Raw genomic sequence first — 18852 nt, 5'->3', positions numbered from 1 at the left:
TTATATTCATTATATCTACTAGACCCCTATTCGGACATATTTCTGTAAGTTACAGGTCTACAATTTAAAAAAAAAAATTTCATGAAAACCTGTAACACTTTTGGTACAGAAATCTAGACCTCAGTGTAACGCCCAGGTGGTTAAAAGTGTTCCACATTAAAAAGAACTTTTCACTGTTTTTACAATTTTGTTCCATCCATTAATAAATTATGCTCTTGGGCAAGAAATACCCATGCTATTTGGGTTAACCTTCGCTGTTTTAATGAAAAAAAAACATATTTACAATGCTCAAAAGTTCAGACTGAAATTTATACAAAGTCCCATACCACATCATACCACACCATATCTTCTGCTTTGTGTCTGCCTGTTCAGACAGTCTCAAAGAGTCTGAAGGCAATCAGCTTTTGCTGTGTAGGAAAAAACCCTGTCCTGTAAATCTTGTAAAACCATGTAATTTATTTAAAAAGACTAACAAAATAAATACTTAGTTTACAGAACATTAAAAAAATTGACAATCCCTGAATGGATGTGTGATATAGATTGCAGGACACTAAAAAGAACTTGCCAGCTAAAGACTTCTATGAGCTGAGCACAAAAAATCTAAATAATGTGTTATCTTTTCTCTCCAGGACTTAACTAAGATGATAGGAAAGCCAGACCACATTTTTACTGAACTTTCTACTCAAATTTCTGCTAGGACTGGCAAGCTAACATGTTTAACTGATAAGTGAGGATGACAGAAACATGGCACACAAGATGTGTGAGTTTTGAATAGGGAAGGGGTTGACACTCTAATGTAAAGATGGTGATACACGTCTTCATTTGTTTACTGGTTTGCTATTATATACCCATTTGCAGACTGAAAATATGCTCAATTGCCTGTAAAATATATTTAGACAAGAGACTAAATATTGGCTATGAGTTTTCTGAATCCTGATACACCAGTCACAATAAAACCCTCAAGTATATTGGATGGTATTTTTTTTTTTTTTACATACACTAGATACAATTAATCTATAGGTTGGAACACCACAGGGTTCTCATGGTACATTTTTATATTTAATAAACTGTGGTAATTTCTTTTTTGCAGGACAAAAATGTCAGAGGCTTATGAGCAGGTATACAAAATGCCCCAATAAGTTTTTCTAAGGCAACTACATTTTCCACAGTACACCATTACATCTACCGATCTTTTTTAGTAAATTAGTGGTTGAAAAGAAAGAAACATTTTCATTATTTTTATATGAAAATGTATAACAGTTTTCTGGAATTGTTTGAATGAAGATCTAATGTTTCCCTGGTCAAAATGTAGAAAAATCACAATTTTTTATAGGTGCACATTTTCACATGACTATTTTCCCTGTGTTGTTGGTTGGAAATTCAGCAACATTTGTGACATTAGAAAATAATGTCCGCTCTTAGGGTTTTAGGACAGGAAATGAGGAAATTCCAACCACACTGCAGACAGAAATATACAGAATTATTTTAAAAAAAAGTAGGCAAAGACTAGGGCAGTGTTTTATATATGTTTGTGTTCCTGATTTTCCCTTACTTTCTATATGGTGAAACAATTGAAAATCTAATGGAGCCCAGGGTAGCAGGATAATTAGATTGGGGTTCTTTTCCTTAATTACTTATATATGAATCTAAGGCTAACAAAAAAGGTTTTGCTGGAATTACACTTTGAGAGAACCAAACATAAAAGAGATCAAGATAAAAAAGACCAGACATGAAGGGGATATCTAGGCCATTTAACATGTGCTACTAAGATATAATATAGTTACATGAATTGGTAAAGTTGCAGGGTACACCTCTTACCTGTCAAACTACTGTACGTAACTATACTCACTGGCCACTTTATTAGGTACACCTTGCTAGTTCTAAGTTGGACCTCCTTTTTTCTTTAGGACTGCCATATTTCTTTGCGACAAGATATTTCTTTTATTATCTGTAACAAGGTCCTAATATCCAAATGTTGTAGCCTAAATCAGGATTTATCAGGCCAGGCAGCTATTTTCCAATATTCTCTTGTCTAGGTAAGCTTGTGGGAATTGTAGTCTCAAATGCCTGTTCTTAGCTAAAAAGAGTGGCACCCTGCATCATTTGTCTCTAAAGGTCCTCTTCGAACCACAGTTTTGAGTCATTTTCAAGCTGAGTGTGTAGAAGTTGCATAAATGTGGCTTTTGTATAGGAACACAAGTGGTTGCTAAGATAAAGTTGTCTTTGAAGCAGATATATACTGAACGATGATGTCATTTGCCAGTGGTACTATAATATACGCCTTGCCTGGTCGGTTTTCTGATCCTCTGCTTTTTTATACCTTGTACCTAAATCACTGACTCAGAATTAGTGTAAAACACAAACATTCAGCTAATTGTCACACAACTTGTCACACAGGTATCTGCAGGAGTGTTTCAGGTCAGTGACTGACACTGCTTACACCATTTATATGCAGGCTAACAGCATTCTCTACAATTTTTTAGTTTAACTATGGCAGCTTCCATCACCTCCCAGAGACAGACCTACATTTATACAGGTGTTTGTTTCATTTATCCAGTAACTACCTTCTGGATCCTTCAGAGGTATTGGGGAGGGTCTTATATTCAATTAAAAAAGTGAGGAAAAAATATATACGTTGTGTGGGAGGGTTGGTATTGTTTATCCCACCGGCAATAACCTGAATAATAAAAAATATGAAAATGTCAATCATAAGAGAAAACAGTAGTTGCTTAACACCTTTATATTGTGATTAATATTTAAAAATTAGCCTCAGGATGTACCTAGCCAAGCTGCTCTGAACCTATGAATAAAAAATGTTTCACCTCTTTTTTTTGTATATTGTACCATCGAAAATGTAAAGCTATTATTGGCATTAAATCTAGTTTTTGAGATTTTGGGGGGTAAGGAGCAAATTTTTAAACAGAACATCATTTGCTGTAAATTCCATAAATTGTATTGGACCTTATGGTCTAATCACTATCATCATAAAAGACATTTTCTAGGATTGTACCTAAAGATGAGGAAAAGGGATCTCCTGTATGGCAGTCTAAACAAGTACCAAACCAAGTAACTATGTAATGCTTTATAAAATTAATAAAAAAAGTTTCTCTGATTTTCACTGAGTAAGCCATTTAAATGCTCCTTTATTTGTGTCTTACGTGCTCCCCCTCCAGACACTGCAGATTACAGTGTGAAGTTTCAAAGACAGGCTACAGGCTTTTGAAGTAGCAGTCACAATGCTGATAGCCATGTCCTTTGCAACTTTTATTTTGTCATTCCACAGTATTAGTAGTATAGTATTGCATGTGATAATGGCAATGTTGTTTGGAGTTCAGGAGCTGTAAAGTAGTTGTCACACTATCACAGCAAGCTGCTTTAGATGACCTGTAATGACAAGCCATACTTTCACTTTACCAAGAAAATAGAGAGTTTATGATGTATACTAATAGGCAATAATTCCTGTATACAATGTAACTGAGATAAATACTAGGTCTACAAAAGCTTTAGCCGACAGTAATAAAAGACAGTAAGGGCATAGTCTCCCCAATGTTTTTTGCAATGTTTTTGCAGCTCAAAACCACTGCTTGGTAATATTGGACTGAATGGGCCAATTCATTCTTTTAATGACAACTGGTGGTGGCAGCCGTGGCATGTTTTCTTTCTTTTTTTTGAACTGTAGTTAGCAGCCTTATCTTATTGCAGGAACTGTTTGCATGTGAAATGGTAATGAAATGTAAAAGGTGCAGGAGGAGAACATGATCAGCTTCATTTTCTTTAAAGGTACATTCAAACACTAGATATTTGTTCACAAGATATAGCGTGTGTACAGCAGCCTCTTGATGTAGTTTAGCAGTCCATTATGGTGGATCACCAAGCAGCGAACTGGGGATGACTACTGTAATTTCCTATGGGGGAGGACGCAGTAGTGTACATCCCACTTGTCCATCCCCTCTGCTTTCTATAGGACTGAACAGTGCTGTGTACCAATTGCTTCTAGTGTCATTAAATGATATGATCATAAAAGCAAAATAATTTATCCATTGTCATATCCTCTCAAGCTTCCAACCCACACAGCATCTTTTCAACAATTGACTCCCTCCTAAACCCTACACCTCCTACAACTACCTTCTCTGCCCAAGACATAGCCACCTACTTTAAAGATAAGATCGTCAAAATCAGACATGATGGGCCTGATTTATTAAAGCCTTCCAAAACTCAAGAGGATACACTTTCATCAGTGAAGCTGGGTGACACAGCAAACCTGGAATGGATCTGGTCCAGTACTGAAAACATTTACTAATAAATAGCAAATTACTGGATCACCCAGCTTCACTGAGAGAGGTTTAATAAATCAGGCCCGATGTCTCTGCTCACTTTTTTACTCCAACCATATCCATCTCTTCCACCTGTAAATCATCACTAATCATCAATAACCTCCTTCAGCTTTGTTACTCTGTATGAAGTCTCCTCCCTTCTCACTTCATCTCCATCTACTACCTGTCCACATTCAAACATGGATCAATTACTGCAACTTAAACACATGGGCCTGGAAGATTCCCATGAGGGAATGTCTGATTTCCTGTTATATAAACAGAGCCCTAGAATTAAAATAACAACATATATTTAGCCTTCTTAGCCTCCTTGCTGTATGAGTTCATATTTTGCTGCAGTCCTCATGTGTGACCCTTTAAAAGGAACTATACTCAAAAGCTAAAAAAAAAAAAAAGGCACTTACCTTCAATCCCGCAGGGCAGTCCGATCACTCTAGGGGTGTCCAGCATCTGGTCCCGCGTTGTCTCGACATCCGTCCCGGAGCCAGCGCTCCAGGCATCGCCATCTTCGTCTTTTCTTCCGGGTTCTTCATATTACGTCACCTAGCCCAGGTGCGAGATCAGGTGACGTAGGATGAAAAAAAAATTTGAGATTGGCAACTTTTCTCTTTCAGCAAAAAGGCTTCTTCGGCACATGCCGAGTATACGTAGAAGGCGTGCCCAAGAGCCTCCCGGCAAACCTGACGTAGTTATCCTGGGAGGCTTTGCGTTCCCATTAATTCTCGACCGCCTAGGCCAGGGGTCAGCAACCTTTACTATCAAAAGAGCCATTTTGCCTCCTCTTCCACTAAAGAAAAATAGTCTGGAGCCGCAAAACATAACACAGTTTATAAACTTTTAAAAGTTTTAATATTTTTTTAATTTTACCTGTTACAACAAGTGTGCATGTGTAGGCCTACTTTGAAATAAATTAAACACTGAACTATGCCCCTAGAAGCCTCCAGCTTCTAACGTATCATCCTGTTACATTAGAAGCTGGAGGCTTCTAACGTAACAGGGTAGGTTATTTTGATGGGCAGGGTTCCTTATGTTCTGATGATAGCCTAACAATTAAATTTTAGGGGGTGTTAGTCACAGGCGTCCCTCACTTGCACCTACATTTTTGGTTTTGTACATCTCCCCATTCCAGAGGAATTGGGGTTCAAAAGAGGGGGATGTCATTGTACACACCCATTTGTACACGCCCCGTGGTAAATTTATTTCACTGGTAGATTTTTTTCATTAGAACACCGGATAGGGAATCCCCCTCCTCCGCAGTGTCTTGGGAGGAAGGGGATCCCCCATCAGAGATCTCCCCGCGGCAGCCGAAGGGAGCCACAACAAGGAGGCTGAAGAGCCGCATGCGGCTCCGGAGCCACAGGTTGCAGACCCCTGGCCTAGGCAGCCGAGAATTAGGGGGCGGTGCTACACCCTTTTTTTTTTTTAAAAAAAGGGTGTTGCACCTTAAAAAAACAGAACAGAATTTTTACCCCCGCATAAAGGGGTTCTCTACCTCTTTTATGTAAAGTGAAAATTCTGAGTGTATGTATGCTTTAAGTTGTTAATGTCCCAATTAAAAAGCCAAACAGAAGGCAAAGTGGGAGATTTAGATCTGCAACAAGAAGCAAACAGGAAGTAGAAGCTAGGTTACAACATAAGTGTTATTTCCTTCTTCGGTGGAAAAAAAGCACCTCTGGAAAAGTATTGGCTTTTGACAAGTAGGAAAGGGAAGGTGCATTCTAAAATAACTATTTGAAAAGCGTGAAGAACCATTGTAGGAACTGCAGAAATGGCATGCTCAAAATGGACCTAGCTGATATACATCTTAACCATCCAACAGTTCAAAGACAGGCAGCACAAATGGCTTATCCCGCATTCCACATGTTTTGCTATCCTTGGAATGCCCTGTAGCCCAGTGGGTATTGAATATGCTGAGTGAGAAGACATAATGAAATTTGTTGAACTCATTGGCTTCTTATGAAAGAGAATGATGTTGTATTTGGTCCCTCTTAAATTTTATTATAACTCCTAATGATGCAGATCCCAAGTGACTGCGAAACGCACTAAGCATTTTGGATGGGACTATTAGCTGTGATTTTATTGTAAGATTGTATACTTTATAAATTTTGTACTATGCAAATCATGTTTGTAGTCGAATAATAAAGGTAATTTTATTCTATTGATGACTGAAACAAGCCCGAAAGTCCCAGTTATCCAAACATTATTTGCTCCAATATTTTTCTAAGGATATGGCATGTTTTTTAGAGTTTTTTGCCCCGATTAGGAAATAATATTGTTCAAAATAGCTGATAAAATGTATATTACAGCTTGTTGCCTTTTATGTGAGTGTTTCTAGAAGTTCATGTGTGATAAAAATGTTAAAAATCGAACACCAGTTACCTTAGTTCACCGCAGCACATTAGGAAATACATCTTGTGTCTATTTTTTTCTTTCATTTTAATGCATTGGGAAGACAATGAATGTCTATGAAATTGCACAAAAACACATTTATAATATATATTTAGAGAAAACCATCTGCTGGAGAGGGATAGAGAATTTGACTCTGTGATGCTGAATAATGTTTTCATGTAAAGCATGAAAACACATTAAATTGCACCTTTTCAATCAAAGAAACTGTAAATAACACAGTTTATGCACAGTTAAACTCCATGACCCGATGCGATGCACAGTTAAATTGTACCTTTTCAATCAAAGAAACTGTAAATAACACACCATCAGATATCTGAATATGGACTTATAATGTACTGCTTATAAGACAAATAAAACAACTCAAGAATCACTAGGCACCTAATCAATGGTAGTGATGAGCAAATCTGGACATTCACAGGTTGGTATTTGCATGCATGCAAATCCACCTGTGGAACATCAAGTAATTCAAGAAGCGAGGCAAACATGAATAATTAGTTGTATCGTTCACAACAGGTTTGAAAAATAGACATGCAAACATACGGATAAAAATAAATATCAATGTTATGTTCTAACTTTCCGAATTTGCGAACTGATTCACCCATTCCTAGCGAATAGTTTGGAGTAAAGAAGCCAAGATAAAGCCTGACGTAAAGGGACCCTGTGCTTTGCCTATACTTAGGCAAAGCAACAGATTCTCTTAAATGCCCACTCCCTGCTACCCTATAAAATTTCTTTACACCCCAAGCAGAAAAATTTAATCAAACACCCGCACTGCCACATACAGTGGATCACAAGATATTCTATACCTGGAAGAAGTGGGCAGGGCTGGTCTTAGGTTTTACAGAACCCTATGCATAATTAGACCTTGGTGCCCACTTGTCAATGTCCAGGTCAGCACTCCGGATAGGCTGACCCTGGCTGTGGACAATTTTTATGCTACTCATGGCTAAGTGTATGCAGGGAGCAAGAATGAGCATAAAATGCCCAGAATAGGGCATCAAAGTAAACACGTAAGAAGAAAACATAGAACCTACCATTGGTGACCATTTTTCTACATATTAGTTGCCTATGTGTCATGATTTTTCAACCAGGACAGAATTGCCAACACAAGAAACAGCAAAAAACTTTAAGCATACTGCATTCTTTAAGTACTGGATTACAGTAGAGTAGAGTAGAGTAGAGTAGTAAATATTTCTAACTTACATAGAGCTCAAATGGGGTCAGAGCTACAAAATAAAAGAGCACTGGGTGTGTGTGGAAAAGGTAAGCATAAGTGGGTAGAGAAAAAAGTGACAGAATCTCCAACACTTTAATATAAAATGGCTTAAACTTTCAATGTCCTGGTCATGGACACTGTAGGTTATTTTCCAATATGTTTCATCCAAAGCAAATTAAGTATTGCAATGTTCTATTAACCCAGGTACTAGCAGACATTACAGATATTTCCTATTATATTTAACTAATGAACTACTGATTATCCAAGTATTCTTTCCTTGGGTACATAAATATTTCTAAGGCCTGGCTTTGAAGATAAAATGTGTCTACAAACATGAAATTATTTGGATGATTTGGCCATTTATGGCTAGATTGTAGAACAATTGTATGTCAATAAGCCTTCCCCACCATTTATTTTGGTGATTGACTGATATTGAATTCCATGGCTTATTATTCCTCATGTTGTCTTCCTTCTTATGTTAACACTGACTAATCTCTGTGCTCCCCAATATACACTCAATAATATGAGATAGCAAAAACAGAATCCATCAAAGAGACACTGATGGTCTGGCTATGCTACCAGCTATGGCTGGTGAGCAATTGGTGCCAAGATATAAATGTCTATGTTCCCTAGATCTGAATGAAGCTATTGTTGACTCTATCCCATTGGCATGTATTTAAAATAGAAATATAAGCTTAATGTAGACTGCACATTTAAGTTAACTATACAAGGGACCAAACGGGGAGTAAATGTATTAAGCTCTACAGATGTTTTCATGAATAAATCTTATTCTAAGACATAAAATACATCTCTGAAAATGAAGTCCAATGGGAATATGTGCAAACTTTTCTTGGCTTGATAGTCAATAAAAGGTAAAAATAAAAGTTTTGAGATCCTGCAGGTCATTTTATACAACATAACTGAAAACTCTTACCTGGATACCTGTGAAGGTTTTGCTCAAATACGTACTGTTGAGAAAAGAAGAACAAGAAGACTAAAGTAAATATTGATTGTAGTAAAAGGAACATCCATGGTAGAAGTCCCCGGAAATTTGTAGAGTATCTTAGTGCCATTTATATTTTTTGTAGAAATAAAATGGCTTTCTTGTACTCAGCACAAACAAGAAGATGAGGGAGGAAAGTAAGAGTGATGGGCGTTAACCAAATGATGCATGGTCTTATCTGTCACAGACCCCAGGACTATCAGCTACCATATTTTTTCAGCAATGGGCTTGGTTAAAAGTATGAGAAATGAGCAAGAACATGCTGGCGTAACGCAACATTTTCTGAAAGTTTATTATACGCTAAACGTTTTCTTTTAAACTATTTATAACTATATGTTAGGTTTTTCTTTTTGTTGGTGGCATTTTTTCTTTGCATTTATCCTGTTGACTATTGTCACTAGGACAGAAAGTAAAGGAAAATCTTTACAGGTGTCCCAGGAGGAACAGGAGGTGAGGGAAAATCCGATGCTTACATGGTATGGTGACGTCTGTCAGGGGGTATTTCTTCTTTCTGTTGTATCTCAGGGAAGTTAAATTAGTGAATATATTCTGGGATTCTTAAAGTGAGTACCCTGAATGCCAAAATATTAGTGATTTTAGATAAATTTTCCCTCCACTAACATACTAGAATAAAAAAGTGATGACTAAAGAGAAGCAATTGCCTCAGAATACCCTGCAACTCTCAAAGTACTAGTTCCCAGCCTGCACATGCACACTAGCACACATTCAGCAAACATACATGTTCAATAAACTCACACATGGTATACTGAACACACTCCTACCTGACCTCTCTCCAAGTGAGGGGAACTATTGGAGGCGGAGAGAATCCTATCATGGGACACTTTAGATTACCACAGGGGTTTCTACTGACCACTGATGCTTACTCCCCTTCTACTGGACACAATTGTTCCTCCACACTTCCTTTTGGTCACCATTGACCCCCCCCCCCCATCCCCTAATGGGTATCTGTTGCCCCCCCATACATTCTCTACTGTTTTTTCACATCTCCACAATGCTATATTTTTCTCCCTCACCCTCTACTGGGCACTGCTGCTTTCCCCTTTTCTCCATTCCCTGCCGGGCACTTTAACCAAAGAGTGCAGCAGGCCCAAGGAATCCTACATGGCACCCAGCCACTTGCACTGCAGATCTGACAGTGGATGGTAAGTGGTAGTTACAGAAAAAACATACTTCCAGGGTACATTAGAATAAAACCACAAAACAGTAGCCCAGTGCCCAGACAAAGGCTACGTACACACGTCAGATGATTCTCGTCCGATAATCGGCTCAGGGCTGATATTGGATTAGAATGTTGAGAGTGTACAGCACTCGTCGTCCATCATCCAAACAACTGTCCTGGCGGATCCACGGACAAGGAACGATCCTTGTCCAAGGATTGTGAAAGATGCTTTCCAATGGCAATTATTTCACATGTCTACATAGCCAGTGTGCTTCTGTGCAGATAAAGTTTTAGATAGGGCGGAGAAAGCTAATTTTTAATTTCTATCTGCGTCCATTCTGAGATAATTTGCCTTTCTATATGTCCTGCTGATCATTGTCATTAGGAAAAAGAAGGAGAAATCCAAAATTTGGAATTATTCCCAGAGGTGAGAAACAATTTCTATCTGTTCTTTTGACACATTCCTAAAGGGGAATCCTTTTACATTTCCTCTAGCTTCTTGTTGTGTCTCTGGGATAGGAAGTGAAGGGTCATTTCCCTAAGGGCAGGGTAAGACTTGCAGGTGGATCAAGCGATCCCTTGCAGCTCACACTTTGCCAGCCACTCTCAATGGTTTTTTGCAGATTTGATTTGGAGGGCCACAGTTAGGGCAGTAGAATGAACAAGCAATGTACATAGGGCTCTATTATCCTGAATAAGGAGCGGATGATGAGCACGCTGCACCTTGCTGTGGTCTCCTCCATAGGAAACTAATGAACATTCCTAGCTAGTTGTTAAGTCATCTGCTGTTAGAAAAAAGCTGTGCAAATGCTATTTTTTCACCGGAGAAGAGTGCAACCATTTGTCTCCAACAACCATTATCTAGTACAAAGTTTACTAACCATGTCAGATACTTTTTTATGAACTGGAGTTTTCTGATAGTAAAAATGATGTTTCAGATCTATGGGAGCATAGGAGAAACTCTCATTCCAGATGCTGCTGATCTGTAATACAATGGACAGAAATGTGAATACAGATATTATAGAATGACAGTACACACAAGTGGTGACAGAGGGTAACCCTGCCATTTATTTAGCTGTATGTCCTATCTCTGGACTATATGATATGCATGTTGTGTCCCAGTACGGTGCCATCAATGAACGCTCTCTACTTTGCATTGTATGTGACACGTCCCGTGCAGAGCGCAGGCTCCAAGCACACCCCCAACACAGCCCCGGTCTTGCGGTGGGCGGAATCCTCGGTCCAGCCCTTCATCTTGCGGACGTGGAACCCAAAACAAACCCGCCCAGCACTCTGCCTCCAGGGTCAACAAAGGCTCCGCCCCATCGCTTTCCTTACTGGTCAACCCGCTGTCACCCTTTCCCCAGAACTGTCTCTGATTGGTTTCGAGGTTTGACACATCCCACCCCCTCGCCTCTCACTACCTGGCTTCCCGCGCACCGCGCTTGCAGACTGAGGGTCTCCGCCCCCTACGCTGACACTTTTTTTTTATTGGCTATCACTAGTGTCGCTCATACGTATTCCCCACCTATTCTTTCGGCTTTTCTTTCTAAGGCCACCAAAGCTCAGTGAGAACTCCCTGCGTCATTATTGGCAGCTTGCCCTTGTAGCTGGTTGGCTATCTTCCCTGTCATCCATTGTGGTCTGGTCCCAGATTGGCCCGTCCGGCCGTCAGTCACAATGTGGGCGGAAGCGCGTTCGGTCCTCCCCTGGCTGCACCGTTGCTGAGGGGAGGAGGAGGGGCCTCCATCTTTATTTCTTTGTTTCAAATCCTTTAAACTCTCTGTTCAAGCCTTCGTTTCATGTGTGTATCGGTGCCCTTCCGGGCAGATAGCCCCTGGTGATCCCTGGAGCGTGTGTGAGAGCTGTCTCGGTGGAAGGGGAAGGCCTCAGGTGGCGGCGGGAGGAGGCGGACACCGGGAGAATGAAGCGGCGGAATGCGGACTGCAGTAAACTCCGGCGCCCTTTAAAACGGAACCGAATCACAGATGGAATCTATGGGAGGTGAGCGAGGGCGCCCGGTGCCCACGGCACTCCGCGTACACTAGTGAGGCGCAGGCCCGAAATGAAGCCGCGGCCTTTCCTGCGTGCTGAGAGCGCGGCCTGTGTGTCAGTGATGTGAGCTGTGCCACGTCTGTTAGTGGGGGAGCTGTGTGTTTGTGCCAGGTGTCACACTGTGTCCCCTCTCATACACGGGGAGGTCTCCTGCCAGCACATGTCATACACAGCCGGGAGCCTTTGTCTGCCCTCCTGTCAGGGTACTGAGTGTGTGCAGGGCCGCCGAGGCCATCTGTCAGCCCCCTGAAAGGGCGGAATAGACCGGGAACTGCCGGCTGGGTCTGCCAGTGTGTGCATCAGCCGGTGCCCACTGATATCTGTATGGGCAAGCCTGGCTATTCCAGCCTGCTCGGTGCTGTACCCTGCACAATATAGGGTGCTGCTGACATGCTGGGAGCTCTGCAGGTTGTCATGGATACAATAACACTTTTAGGAAGGATGTTGTTACTTTGCAGTGTATTCTGCAGGACTAACATAAAGGAATTGTCTGCTCCAGTCAAAGTGATTCCCCCTGATTACACCTTTGTGTATTGACCGGGATCTCTGCACTTGTACAGGTAGCTTCACACATCACCAAATACAAGGGTTGCTCATGTCGCACCCCACCAATGTATAATTGCACAATAAATGTATTGTAAATATTCTACTAGGTTTAGTGGGGATTGGGTTATCCCTCTCTTGGTTGATTGCTCTTCATGTCCTCATTGGAAAGGTTCACTGCTCTATTCGTTACTTATATCCCCAAGAAGGAATTTAAAGGGGATACTTCTATTTTTCTCCTGAACTAGAGGTAAGGGAAATCTGTCAGTGAAGTTTGCTGTCTGAGAGGAGGAATGTCCTCCAACTTCCCATTACATTTTGGGACAGGAAGTCCTAATCTTTGTAAAGCTCCTTATTTATCCAGGTCATGGTCCTTCACTGAGGTGGCTGCTTGGGTGAAGATCACGATAAAGCCAGAGATGTAAAATTGACTTTACCAGCTCCAGCATATACAATTATGCCATGTATTATCATTTTTTGGTATGTGGCATCTTGTAAGGGGTCTGTCTTATTTACCTTCAAGACAAGTTGAACTACTAGCTGTTATAACTGTACAAAGTTTGTGTTTGCGTACATATTTTGCTGCTTTTGCTTTGTGCCAAATATGCTTTTATGTTCTGGTAAGTTTAAGATTCTGCTATTTGACAGTCCTATGTGCACTCACTAGCTGGGAGACAGCACGTGATGTCATAATTGTAGTTTGGTAACTTAAGGTGATATAAACATCAGGCTGAACTGTTAAAGATAATATGTAGTAAATTTAGACATTCCAGATTTTGGTGTCAACTTTTCTGTGACTATCACTTTGCTGCTAGGAGTACAGATGTCTGTTCATCTCTCCTCCATTGCTAATGAACATAATGCATCAGTGGAAGTGGTTTGTTTGGTTGGCTTTTATGAAAAAACAAAGTTTTTTTTTTTTTGTGCATAAAGAGGGTTTTAGCTTCTCTTAGGTTATTTTTTGCTGCTTGTGACTAATGAGGAGATTCCCTATTTACTTTCTGACCTGAAGACACAACAGATTGAAAGTAAATCCCGCCAGTAAACGGAGTTCCCCAAAGAAACAAGGGTCTGACCAGGACAAATAGACGGGTGAATCTACCCTGTAGGAACAGACAGCAATACAGTTATTACAAGGAGGCTAAATAGTATCTGTATCCAAAAAAGTAAGATGTGTTTTTTTTTTTTTTCTGCATGGCATGTATCTGTCAACCTGGTGCTCAGACATTGAGTGGAGTTCACCGTAACAGAAGTGACAGACTTAGAAGCTCAGAGTTTAAAACTGAAAGAAGACTATTTTTGTTAAAATATAATCTGGTGGCATAGTTGGAGATCATCTTCAAGAGAACTACGTACCAGTAAAATCAAGTTAATTGCTAAACTTTTCTAATAATTTTCTAATGTGTTTTTTTTTTTTTTTTTTTTTTTTTTTGTGTGCAATATTTCAATATTTCCAGGCCTGTCAGATAGGCAGATAATTTGGATGTTTATAAACATACTGAAGACTTGATGCTTCTAAGCAGCAGCCAAATCATGTGGTCATCGTCTGTATGTTGGCATCTTATTCTTCTGTTTCTTGATGTTATCGTATACTCGTAAAATCATATGAGAATCTGGAACTTGTTCACAGTATTTTATAAACTGGTATATATAAAATATTTGCTTCCCTGTCTGTTTCCTAGAGCAACCCATTGCTTCTACATTTACGCATGGTTCCATTTAAAGGACACAAAATTTATGTCTTTGCATACTGGTTGTCATAACACATATGAAAAGTATGAATCTATAGCATATTTGTAAGTTGCCTTAAGAGATTCTGCAATGCAAAAGTTGTGTACTTTTGAATGGGCCTTTGCAGAATTGTATTCTCAAAATTATGCTAAAAATTATAAAGCATCCAGTATGCAAGATACATAGAACATAAAGTAATAATGTACGTAATGATGGCCTTTGGCCATAATAGTTATAGATAATAAGAGTAATTAAATAATACTGTTGTCGACGAGTTTCACAGATTGGCATCCTCGAGGGACTTTTAGAGACTTACTAGTTGGTGAAATAATAACAGCAGAAAAAGAAAAATACATAAATAAATAATTTTACATTGGCAAAAAATTAGTTGGCATACTGATTAATATATAGTATAACTTCTATGACTACTAACGTGTCAGTAGATGACATAATTGCATAAAACAAATATAATTGTAATTAACATATATCCTAAACATGAAGGATTCTATAAATATATCAAACATAGTAAATGTGATGCTGTGCTGTGAGAATGTGTAAAGGTTCATTGTTTCCTATATATGTGGGTATATGTAATGGGAAAGGTAGAAGAAAAGAGGATGTATAGATCCAAGTTCTGTTAAAGTGTTGTTTTTTTTTTATTTTTTTTGTTTTTTTTTTTAACTAACAGTTTTGAAGCGTCTGATTGTTTACTTTAAAGTTTTGCTGGCCTGCTGAGATCTGTTCTCTTAGCTGGGAAAAAAGTAAGATTTAGGGACTGGCATAATGCTGATTTCAAGGTTTGATATTTTTTTGCATTGCAATAACACACGTAATACAGCGACCTGCATTTCATGTGTAGACCTTATGCAGTGGTATTTAGCTTCCCAATGCACTTTTCCTGTGCTTCAACAAACTATAGTATAGTGAAGGTCCGGTTTCTGAATGGCTGCAGTGCGTTGGACAGCCTTTGTGTCCATTCATATGCACAGCAGAGCAGGGGTGTGAGTGGACCCTAAATATTCTGTGTTGTGAACTCTGAATATTAATTTCTCCACACTGTTTATAGATGGAGGTAATTGAGAGCTTGTTTTGAAAACCTAGAGACCAACTTTTTTAAAAGTGCTTTTACTGCTTCTCTAGAATATGTAAATACGGTTCATTATCTTTTTGTCTATTAAGGATAAAGTAACTTCACTGCCTTCTTTTGTGTTTGCTAGAACCTTGAGTACAAATCCTGTGTATGCTCTGTGGCAGAGCTGTGTTCATAATGCATACGGTCGCCATGTTGGCAGGTGTATAGAGAACATTCTAATGGAAAAAATGTTAAGTACTTTCTGTTCCAGCAGCCTGTTTCCTCTAAAGTAGTGGTCGCCAACCTTTTTAGACCTACAGACCAGAAAACTTAGGGGCTTTTGACTGCGTATCTGCAGGGATCCACGTGTCACTCAAAGGGGAAGAAACTTCCTTCCAGATTGACGTCGTGATACCTGAACCATTCACTCCCATCGCAGGTCTGAGCCTGCCATAGGAAAATGGCGCGTTGTGTCCATGGATTCTATATGTGGTCCTATATAGATGTGAGGCTACATCCTATATGCACATTCATCCTATTTTGGCTAGGGTTTTTTTCTATACACACGTTGCTGTGGTGGCAATTGTCCTCTAATTACGGCACAGGACCTTTTTAGGTGACCATTTTTACGGCCTGGTGATTGGCCTCTAAGCACTGTATTGTGTGAAGGAAGGGAGGAGATTTACATGCTATGCTACATCCTATGATGTCTGGCAGTATTGGGTATTTTACAGGGCTCCTGTTTCTAAACCAGGCCGCAGGATAGCAATGAATATTTACAGGGAGATTTGCTATATGTAAAAGTAGTAACTTCAATAAATATATCGGTGAAAGAGACCTCTCATTGCTTTTAGTTTCCTATTAACAGACCGAGGTCCTAGAATTGATTACTACCTTCTTCTGTTACTACAAGTCCTGCCTCTTTATGTAGACCCAAGGTTTCCACTGTAAAGTGGCCCAGGTCTAAATGGAATATCTAGAATTCCATAATTGTTCCACTACAAATGATGGGAAGTATTTCTTTAGTCTTCCTTACTATTCTGATCATTCGGTGAGCATATATTGTCTCTGTGCGGCTACCTCTCACCTTGTAGGGAGATTGTCAATAATAAAAACAAAAAGAAAACAATGCAGGCTCCAGAATTCACCCGGGTGTACCAAAAGTGGACTAGTGTTAGTCCACATTCTAATTCTGTATGATTCCTTAACGTTTAGAAAGTAAGCATAATCTGATAGGACAACTGCAATGATTACTTTTAAGTGTCAGTAAAAAATGCATGTACTTAATGAGTTCTCCTTAAGAGAATTGTAAAATCAGATTGTAACAGGTTTGACCAATTTAATGTCAACCTTTATACAAAGCAATTGAAAAATAAATGTTTGTGAAAACAGCTTTAATAGTTTAATGTAAAACACTGCATTTAGATAATTGAGACCTACCCTGTATCATTCTAATTGCCAATTGTTGTACGTTTCTTGTTCTCAATTTCTCCTAAAATTACTTTTTTGAAATCTAGTTGGCTTTTAATCTTAAACGTACTGTGCACTTATTATCCATATTTTATTATATAACAACAAAACTAAGCTAATAAAATTGGATTGTGGATGATTAGTTGATACTGACTGTGTTCTTTGGTCTAGCCACAAGAATTGTGTCAATGGCTGGCTGTTTAGGATTGTTGCAGAGAGTTTAGATCTGGGCAGTCCAAGTGTTTCCAATAGGCCAGGATTTTGATATAAACATAGTTCTAACTTTGTAAAGCAAACCTTATGGAACGTTCTGCTATATTGGACAGCTCTAGAATAGATGATCCATAATGCTATCCAAAAGTTCTTCTATGGGCAAAAAATAGTTTTTGGCCAATGTGCAAAATTTGCCTTTGCACTATTGATTTGAAATCTTATTTTAACAAAAGTAATAAATGTGCTAAGTCACTGAACATTCTAGGGATTGTGAATGCCCTAGAGGAGGTGAATATTGTGTGACATTGATTTCTTGAGTTTAAGGGAAAGGATAATTTGTGGTAAGCAATAAATGTACCGGTAATAAGTAACCGTGTGAAGAGAGAAGCCTAAACAATTTCAGGATTTGAAAAATTTTGTTTAGGAACAGTAAAACATTTTAATCACTATTACTGTTACACACTGCGAGTTTGTTACCCTGTGAATTACAAATATCACAAGAAATGGTTAAGATCTTTATCATTTTACAGTTATGTGTGAAAAGATAAAACTGCCTGTTCATCTCTTGACGGATTGGTGCAGCATTGTCATGTATTTGCTATATCCACAGCTCACAGAAAAAGGTTCTTAAAAAATTCATAAAGTTTTTTTCAAGGGTTCCCCTATGTTATTGGATGAGACAGGCTGGTAAAGAAACTGAATGTGGTATTTTATAATATACAGAAGCCTTTTAGTTGTACTTTTAAAATCTAGCTTTCTGCAGTGTCTTATCAATTCCTTGTTAAAACAAAATATGCATTCATTCTTGGAAAGATATTTTTTAACACCCCAGAAACAGTTTGAAGCCTTGGGCAAATTTCAGTCCATGAATTTTTAGTCTTTCATATTAGAGTTTTGGAGCCTTTTGTGCCTCTGCTGCTGCTCCATTAGATTTGCTCCAAGAGTGGTCTTTTTATTCATCATAATTGATTAATATTTCTCTAGCAACTAGGTTTTACTTTTATGGTTTAGTAATATACTTAATGCATGTAAGATTGAATTTACTTTCATTTTTTTTGTCATGACTCCATTGCTGCTTTTGTATTGGCCTGCTGCCTGCAGCAGTTTCATGTTCTCATCTGCTGTTTTAACTTGTATGAACAATGCTGGCTAATGCTAAGTAAAAACAAATATCTATTGAAACAAGGCCGTTTTTCTGATGGCAAGGAATGTGAACCTAACATTTAACTGTAAAATATGCATATTGCTTCCAGGTGAACTGTTGAATTTTAGAGATAAGGTATGGTTGGCAATTTAGTCAATCGTTCCTCTAAAATGAGTTTTTTTGTTGGGAGCACCTACTGGCCATGGCGTGTAGCATTGCGCTATACATTTGTAAACAGATACATTATGGGACTATCCAAACATAGAAGAAACACGTCCTCATTCTTTTGTTTACAGTGTAGAAATTACAAATAAACAATTGAATTAGGTGTGTCCAGACTTTGGACTTGTGTAGTATATTTGTCAAATGAAAACTTTACATACATGTTTTGTTATGAATTTTTAGATAGATGATCAGTGTAATATTCTTTTTTTTTAGGAATACTTTACCTGGTTTAGTCCCTATCTGTGTGACGAGACTGGTAT

General features: G+C 38.8%; 2 protein-coding genes across 2 annotated transcripts in view; one reads left to right on the top strand and one right to left on the bottom strand.

The window, feature by feature from the left end:
- Positions 1-11228, bottom strand: part of LOC140336046 (RH-like protein) — a 26923-nt gene extending 15695 nt beyond the window's left edge. Inside the window, exons 1-2 of the mRNA XM_072419103.1 lie at positions 11021-11228; positions 8891-8924 (exon numbers count right to left, since the gene is read on the bottom strand). Coding sequence (XP_072275204.1) covers positions 8891-8924; positions 11021-11206 — 220 coding nt within the window. The 5' untranslated portion in view covers positions 11207-11228. The remainder of the gene's footprint in view (positions 1-8890; positions 8925-11020) is intronic.
- A 497-nt stretch (positions 11229-11725) lies between these two features.
- Positions 11726-18852, top strand: part of MACO1 (macoilin 1) — a 30682-nt gene continuing 23555 nt past the window's right edge. Inside the window, exon 1 of the mRNA XM_072419092.1 lies at positions 11726-12143. Coding sequence (XP_072275193.1) covers positions 12064-12143 — 80 coding nt within the window. The 5' untranslated portion in view covers positions 11726-12063. The remainder of the gene's footprint in view (positions 12144-18852) is intronic.

This window comes from Pyxicephalus adspersus, chromosome 1 (assembly GCF_032062135.1).
Source record: "Pyxicephalus adspersus chromosome 1, UCB_Pads_2.0, whole genome shotgun sequence".
NCBI lineage: Eukaryota > Metazoa > Chordata > Amphibia > Anura > Pyxicephalidae > Pyxicephalus > Pyxicephalus adspersus.
The sequence above is the reverse complement of the archived record's forward strand: the minus strand, read 5'-3'. Positions and strand labels throughout refer to the sequence as shown.